Source organism: Vollenhovia emeryi, unplaced genomic scaffold, assembly GCF_000949405.1.
Source record: "Vollenhovia emeryi isolate VEMERY1.0 unplaced genomic scaffold, V.emery_V1.0 DF939359.1, whole genome shotgun sequence".
In the NCBI taxonomy this organism is placed as follows: domain Eukaryota; kingdom Metazoa; phylum Arthropoda; class Insecta; order Hymenoptera; family Formicidae; genus Vollenhovia; species Vollenhovia emeryi.
In genome coordinates, this window is record NW_011967007.1 from 70874 (window position 1) to 79741 (window position 8868).

Sequence of the window (8868 nt, forward strand, 5' to 3'; positions counted from 1 at the left end):
TCATTATTTATTTCACACTCTGGGACAAGTCCCCTGAAGCGTATAGACATTATAACAGAAGCGACGATAGACCAAGATCAAACACATAGAAATCAGCAAAAGAAAGTACATATATGTATGTTACGGTATACATATACAGGGTGTCCCAGGAAGAAAGATCAATACTCTGGGAGGTGATAGTATCGGTCGTTTTAAGCGAAAATGTTCATACGAATATATGTCCCATTCCCCACTGTTTCCGAGATAGAGCTATTTGAATTGTACAGTTGCAAAATTACTGACAAGAAAGAAATACTACGTACCACTTCTAATATTGATTGTTCAAGATACACTTTTTACAGATCATAATAAATTTTCAAAAATTCCACCGTTAACACAGTGCATTTTTCAACTCTTGTATTGAACATGGCGTGTTGCTCGTTCGACATTTAAGCCTAATCTACAATGTGCTTTCTGCATCTAGAAACATTCTGTTTTATGTAAACAAGTCAAAACGCTTAACAAGCTTGTCGACAATTTACGATTGTACAATGCACAATTTATCAACTTGCCCAAATTTTGTAAACGTATTTATTGGCTAGGAAATTGAATGATTCTAGACGCAAAGGACACGTTGTAAATTAGCCTTTATGAATATGCGAGACATTTTGAATATTTCTACAATGTTATCAGCACCACAGTCAACAGACGTATGAGAGTAAATTCCCACAGACGTTGATGAGATTGAATGAAGGGTGAAGTGTACAGAAAAAAGTAAATACACGAGACATTCAAGTAGCCAGTGTTTGCTGTTATCTAAATAAAATTATATAGATGATTATCTAGATAAAATTTTAGCGTTATTTTATCTTTATATAGATAATAAAAATAAGTATTATCTATATCTGTATCTTAGATGAAAGAAAGTGTTATTTTTACTAAATTATCTAAGATAACGTACAGATAATTTGGTTTAAGGCCACATAAGGTTAGCCACATAAAAATACTTAACAGTTACACTATTTAAATATGGATGGCGTTGTAGATGCCTTTATGTGTGTGTCATATAACTTATAACCTGAATATATTCTATATCCCCCTTTATAATTTAAATTTTTCTATAATTTGTTTATAACTTTTTCTACTGTGTTTACATGAAGTCTTAAAAATATTATCTGCAAATTATCTAGATGAATCATTATATGATTTTATCTTTTATCTAGATATATTCAAAGCGAAATCATCTTTATCTTATCTAAGATAAATTTATATATTTTTATCTTATCTTTATCCAGCTAATTTTAAAATCATCTATGCACAACACTGCAAGTAGCTCTATCTCGGAAACAGTGGGGAAATAGGACATATATTCGTATGAACATTTTTGCTTAAAATGACCGACACTATCACCTCCCAGAATATTGACCTTTCCTCCTGGGACACTCTGTATAGTATAGAATAGAATTAAGGAACAAACACAAATAGTAGAGGAAATCCTCTATTATGAGATAGGAGAGTCCTAATATGAGAGGGCGAGTTTTCGACCTTCAATTTCACAAATCCTTTTACGTAACAATCACACGCGCGATCTAACAATGAATCTTCCACTGAACAGATTTCACTCCAAAGCGCAATAAATACAATGGTGGGACCAACAGACGATGCCTATTAATTTAACAGAAGCCCCGCTATCTCATGTTAGAAGCGACACTTATAATAGGGGGCTCTCCTCCATTAGAGTATTTGCAGTAACTGATCACTCTGTACATTTTATAACGCAAATTACAATAGAAGAATAAAATTCAATACCATATCTGGGACTGCATAGCAGTCATAGAGAGACAGAGACAAAGAGACAGAGGATCTTTAGAATCTGTATTTATTAAACGCTCTGAGACAAGTCCCCTAAAGCGTTAAACAATGCTGCATAGAAAAATAATTACGACTGAGAATGAGCATTCGTAGAGGAAAGTCCCCTGTTATCAGGCAGGATCCTAATATGGAACAGCGGGGTTTCTGTTAAATTAATAAGCATCGTCAATTGATTCCACCGTGAATTTCTTGTCCTTGGAACGAGATCTGTTTAGTGGAAAATTCATTGTTAGATCGTGTAATCATTGCGAAGAGAGATTTGTGATTGAGAATCTAGGTGTTGAAAACCCACTATGGGCCAATTTCACAAACGTTGGTTAACTGTTAACCAGAGTTCAGTCAACGCCCTATCTTTTTCTATCTTGCTCTCTAAGAAGAGGACAGAGGATCAGTTAACCTTCGGTTAACAGTCAACCGACGTTTGTGAAACTGGCCCTAAGGTCCGGTTTCACCAACGTCGCTTAACTTTAAGCTCAGCTTAATTCATTCTTTGTCCCTTTCCAACCGTTACTTCAGAAAGAGACAAACGTGAATTAAACTAAGATTGAAGTTAAACGACGTTTGGTGAAACCGGGCCTATGTAAGTCAATATTAGAAACCTATCTCGTAATAGAGGGGACTCTCCTCTGTAATAAAAAAAATTAAGAGAGAAAGAGAGAGGGAGGGAGGGGGGGGAGAGAAAGAACCGCGTGCGTAATAATGCGAATTTATTGGGTTCGTTAGAATGATACATCCCATTTGAGTGCCGCGAGCGGGTCCCGCTGATGGGCCCGCTCCCAAGTACGGCAGGCCGGTACGATGGATAACGGTAACTTCTCGCGAGTGACTTCTCGACTTCGCGAATAAATTGTCAAGAACGATTGATTGAGCCGCTCGGCGAGCAGATCGTTACCGCACGTACGCAAAACTGGGTTCCGCGAACGCGTTCCGGACGCGTCGCTTCGCGGTCGCGGTGCGTGTGCGGCTACGAAGTTATGCGGTTCGCTCACGTTCGGCCGTCGGGACGCGCGCTCTCGGTGCCGTTTTTTCCCCGAATCCCGCGGAATTCACGATGTCTTTCTTACTTTCGAACCCCTCGGGAAGTGCAGTCATCTCGAGAGCAAGTGGCACGGAACGTTGTGCATATCCTCACGTATTGAAATGAATTCAGATAACTCGCCCTCGTTTCGTCCGCAGGTTTTCACGGTTCAACACCAAGGCTGAGAGGCGATGCGCGCACATACGAATGTGAGAGAAAACCCTGCTAGCGCACTGCTCTACGTCGGTTAAATATATTAGTTGTGTTGAGAAGTTACGTTTGACCGATATTTCTCGGCGCGAAGTCAATATTGACCATAGAGCGAGTTGCGCGTCAATAATCATATAGTATTGAATTTATAATATTGAAAGCGCATTGGCCAAGATTTCCCAAGTATAACGTATACATTAGACCAATATTGCTGAACAGACACATTGACTAAATATTGTAAGGAGAGGCGTCCGCCTTGCAGTATTGAACCAACTAAAAGTCAATCAGTGCATCATCACTGAAAACAATTAATAATAAATCAGTACTATACACTTATAACTGTGAATTAGCGAATATTCACTGTTTTCAGTGATAATCCACTGATTGACTTCAAAAGAAAATGTTGGGAATATTAGATTTACATTATTTCTACACGGAAAAAAATGATGTATCAAAACAAGATCAGTGTAATTGAAATAAAATCCAAAAAGATCAGATAGTTGTCTTAATAATCTGGATATTTAGTCCAACGCTTAAAATTAAAATCCATAGCGAATACAATCGAGTGAATTATTTTGTGGCAGCCCGTAACGTTAACGTTTAATTCAATCAACTTCATTTCTTTTTAATTCAACAGCTTTTTTCCGTGTAATATTGAGCAAATGTATTATGCTACTACACTGATAAAAAAAATCTTAATCCAAAAAAATTTACTTTATTCAAGAAAATTATTCATTAGGTAGCTCCCAATGGCTTATTAACTTCAATGTTAAAAATAATAAACAGATTAAAGCGTGCATTTCCTTAATTTAAATATTTATTAAATATCAAAGAGTAGATAATTTTTAATTAAAAAATTTTATTATAATTCTATAAAATGTTTACTAAGATACAATTTTCACAGCGAAGAAAATTGAATTTCTTATTTAACAAAAACAATTATTTTATTTAATAAATAGTATTCTATATCGCATGAAATCTTTATTTAAATGTAGAAAATGTAACGATTTAAATTAATTTATTTAATACATAGATTTACTTGAAAGTTAATATTTTTATTTAAATAGAATAAACATTTGCTTCAGTATAAAAATTAATTTCAAGTAAACCTATTTACTTAGTTTTAAATAATTTGGTTGTCAGTGTAGAGAGCACAAAAGCAAAGGGGCGTTTGCTTTTAATTGTAATTTAATTGACATTTGTATTTAGATGCTGCAGTAGTAAGCGTATCAATGGGACACGGGGGGGAACACGGATACGGAGAAGGTACTAATAACGACGCACCGAGTGCCGCGTGTTATGTACCCGTATCGCACGTGTGCTAGATAAGTAATGCCTCGGAGCGAGGCCCGCGCGTCTCCATTGACAGATCGTAGGATCGGGTACGCTGGTCTACGTTACATTGGCTGCCTCGTTAAATCGGACCCTTCGCTCGCCCGGGGCACCGTTAGAATTCCGTAGTAGGAATCGGCTGTCGTTCGCATCCAGAAACGTGAGGACGGCGAAGATTGGCGCGGTGCGCGCATTAATCAAGGTCGCGCGGTTGCGTCGCGTTTCCGCGAGGGATTCGACGAACGCGCGGATTTGCAGAATGTTACCTACGTAGCGACACATCGTGTACGAGATAGATGTTAGGATTGATAGGGCTCGAGGTAGAAATGTTGTATCGTTGCCTCGTCGTGTCGCGAGCTTCGATGCGAAGTTCAACTCGCTCCTGCGGGAACTCGAAGTCGACTTTGCCACTTTGCCGATACTACTCGGATAGATTCAGTTTCGTGATTCACTACTGAATCCACGAATAAATGGAGAGATCTGTTTTACGTCATGTCATTCTTTGAGAAGGAGTACTGGGAGAAATAACAAGAGAAAGAGAATGTTTAAGGACGATAGCAATGACAAAAATTGTGCAGTATCGAAGCGCTTAAAAGATATAAGAGCCAAGACAGGATGTTAGTGTCTGAACAATTTTAATTTGAAGTTTATTGCGAAACATATTTTTTACCCTGGCTGAGGTAAAGTTTTTAGTTCATTTTCAACAGATTACGCTAATTCATAAACAATTTTAAAAAGTGAATCATTTCGAGATTTACAATCAGTTGTTCGGTTTGGAAACAAATCTCTGGTTGAAATGTTAAGTTAAATTCGAAACTGAAGAATTTTTATATGTAGTCTCTAAATAAGTGGAAGTCATACACGAGCAAATATAACAGCGCCGATTAATCGATCAATTAAAGGTTTGACTTACACGAGAGAGACTAGAGAGAGAGTGAGAGAGAGAGAGAGAGAGAGGGGGGGGGGCGTTTACGAATGATTATATAATATTGAAGAGAATAATACTGCCGCTTCCGTAAGCAAATCACAAGTCTACGTCCTCGCGAATTTCTCGACGACCGTTTCGTAATAACCTTCGGCTATTTTCATAGCGGCAAATATGCAAAACTGTAAAAGGAATAAAATGCTACACTTTATTTATTTTTATAGCCCAGGTCTCGCACGTATGGAATGCATTAACATAAGATTTATAATTTTATTAACTCTTTGGTGTCCAATTTTTTAAGTCGGACCTTCAAAACTATTAAATTGTTGTTATTTATCGCGCTCTGCGATCGGTCGTTTCTTGGAATGCAGAAGAAAAACTCGACGGGGCGTTTTTAAATAGGCACGCATCTTCGCGACAATGGAAGATCAAGGACTATAAAGCGTGTTGACTGTAGAATAGAAAATTTCTAGAGACTCGAGAATTTTTCTGTAGCCAATCGACACGCTTGAGAACTTGATCGTACGACAAATGTAATGTTAGCTCGATACGAACGTAAAAAGAACAGACGACACTGCTCTCAGACGACGGTGTACGATTCGAGCGAGACAATCGCGTCTCTCGGCGAGATTCGCATTGCGAACATTTTGGCGACTATTCGCAGACGCTATTACGACATTGCGGACTCGGAACTTGTGTTATATACGGATGGCCAATTACGGTTATCCGGCTCCCACTTTCACCTCCTGGAAGCCTGGAAATGTCAGGAGGCCCGCCGAGACTCGCGGTGTTATCGCCCTTTCGTTTTCATCCGTCGCCGTCCACGCGTTTAGATCCCCAAGTTTCGGCATTTTTCACGCGAATTCGCATAAAAGTCTCAAGCACGCACCTCACATTATTTACACGTGGCGCGCGCGAATTGCCACGATTCCCAGATTGCAGAGACTGCTCGGGGATGCTGTAAGAGTTGCGCGGGATTAATAAACTCCGACGGTGAATTTTAAACGAGACAAACTGAGAATCTCAGCTTTAACTCCTCACTTCTCGATTACTATTATTATTTTAATGGGATTTTCCTTCTTGAACCTCCGCGTACCTTCCTTGAGATAGAGAAATCGCCGACAGAGAGGCGATATCTTCTCTTATGGAACTTATTTGAAATACGTTGCTTCACAAAATTTAAATACAACATTTGTTTGTATCGTATCGGTACGATTTTTATGCGTGCATTTCTGTAGCGTATCTTGGAGACACTCTTGGAGCTTGTAACTTCCGTTTGGAAAGACCTGGCAGCGAGGATTATTCAAATTCGCAGGGCACGCGTGCTAGCGATCCACATTTTTTCACTAAATTTAGAGACCTCTGCGACAAGAATGTTTGCTTCGAAAGAAGCTGAATTTCTCCGCGCGACTGAACTCTTTTTTTTCTGTGTTACAGTGCACAAAGCTAGCGAACTAATATTGGTTTTTAGATCGAGCGATTGTTAATTGCAAGTTAGCACCGTGTAATTTCTCCTTGCTTTCTAAAGCGTGCGCTAAAAATGGCGCGCACAAAAACGCGTGAAGTCGTCCTGGGACGCGGAGCCGCGACGAGGTTGACGGTAAGTAGAGTGGACAAGGAAGCAGCCTGCGAAATAGCGTGCAGATATCCTGATTATCCCGACAGAGGTGATTCTCGACGGTACAACTCAAGATTTCGTTACAAGAAGAAAATGCGCGGACATTATTTGCAGATCAACGCGCTGCTGATTATCGGCGCATCGGTCACACATAATTTTATATTTGCGTTTCGTAACTTCGGGCGCGAGAAGATAATTGTTCCCGACGACAACCCGATACGATAAGCTGGGCTCTTTAATCCCCTCACTTTTCACCAAGGACGTCGCTTGACGAGCCACGGAATGAGAATCCCAGGATCGAGCGATGATACCTTAGTCGCCTCGTAATTGTTTCGAGTCGTTCGGTCGCACGACAGAAAATTACATTCAGATTCGTGAGAAACTTACGAAATGCACAATGAACCCAGTTTTTGATCAAAATGCAAACGATTCGCGAGACGCTTTGAATTAAACTCTCGTTCGCATCGCGATATACTTGGGACTTGAACGCGCGATTTCATCGTATGCCTTCGTCGATGAAATCGGAACTCGATGAACTCTCGCGACCGCGCGCGGCCAAGTCGGATCGTCGTTGAAACGCCGAAAGATGCGGAACACTTGATGACTTTTTTTCCCCCGAAATCAATCGGCTCGATCGAGATTTAGAATCTCGGTATAGATCGGAGAAGACTTACGTGCCGCCGCGATAAGGAGGAACGCGGTGATGAGACCGACGGCCGACGTCGGTCGCGTCGAGAACGATGCGAGTGATCGTGTCGTCATGGTGTCTTGGTGGTTACTGCCGAGAAAAGTATCTGTTGTCGATCCAGGTAACTTTGTTGGTCCCACTACGCGATCACCGGCTCGCCTTGCTTCACCGTTCCCGTTCCTTTCTCTCTGTCTTTCTCTCATGGGAAAGACTTTTCAGCTTTTCGCGCCCAGGTAAAAGTCCCATCGCCGTCTCACGATCGCCGTCTCGACGGGGCTCGACGATCATTTTGCGCACCTCTGGAATACTTTCGTATTCCAGTCGTCGTAAAAAAATAAGTATATATATAATGCTCGTACCCGCGCGTGATTACGAAAGGAAGACAATTACAATCTCGCGGGTATTATCGCGGACAGGAGGGAGGAAGGATAGAACGACGTGAGAATCCACGCGAGAGGAGTGCACGCGGCGCGTACCTACACGCTCTGGATTTCCAGTTGCGTCGCGTCGAAATTGTGCCGTCATTATGCGACAAATTTGACTGCACCGCGTGCAATTACAAATGCTGTCATCACGAAGACCGTATATGCGTTACCCCATCGCACCGCTCGACTCTCGCGCGGACGCTCCGCCTGAGCTCAGCGAATATTTCCCGAGTGAGAGCATCGCGTTTGAAGCAGCTTTTATCGCGCGGGCTTATATGTCGCAACGCGACACGGGCCGGTTGCTTTTCGCCGGGACGTATTGTATCGTGCGCGCTGATAACGCACGTCACTCGTTGAAATGACCGATTGGCATCGTCCCGGCCGAGTGTGACCCTTGGTCCACAGTCTTGCTTTAAGGAGGTTGGTTGCTCAAATAAAAATGAATTCAAATTTATAGAAAAAATATATATATTAAAATGATAATATATATACATATGCGTATACAATATATATAATAAAAATATATAATATATACAGGGTGTCCGAAAAATCGCCTACTCCACTTCGGGAGGTGATTCGGGACCCAAAAACAAGCAAAAAAGTTCATACAAACATAGGTCCGGAAATGAGCCGTTTCCGAGACCTTCCGAGAATTCTTCGAAGCGCCTCCACCCAAAAAAAATTGTCGTTGGCATATTATAGCGCTCTTTATGCTGTACAACTTTTGTAATTAAAATATTTTGATATCTCAAAAAATAGCGGAGATATTCCAGGTGGTCAAAGTTCTTGCCCCACCCTGTA

The 8868-nt window shown here is 40.7% G+C and overlaps 1 protein-coding gene across 1 annotated transcript in view; it reads right to left on the reverse strand.

Moving 5' to 3' along the window:
- The window catches only part of LOC105558288 (protein Skeletor, isoforms B/C), a 28393-nt gene extending 19972 nt beyond the window's left edge, over positions 1-8421 (reverse strand). The window contains exon 1 of the mRNA XM_012005878.1: positions 7629-8421. Coding sequence (XP_011861268.1) covers positions 7629-7845 — 217 coding nt within the window. The 5' untranslated portion in view covers positions 7846-8421. The remainder of the gene's footprint in view (positions 1-7628) is intronic.
- Between the last annotated feature and the right edge of the window lie 447 nt (positions 8422-8868).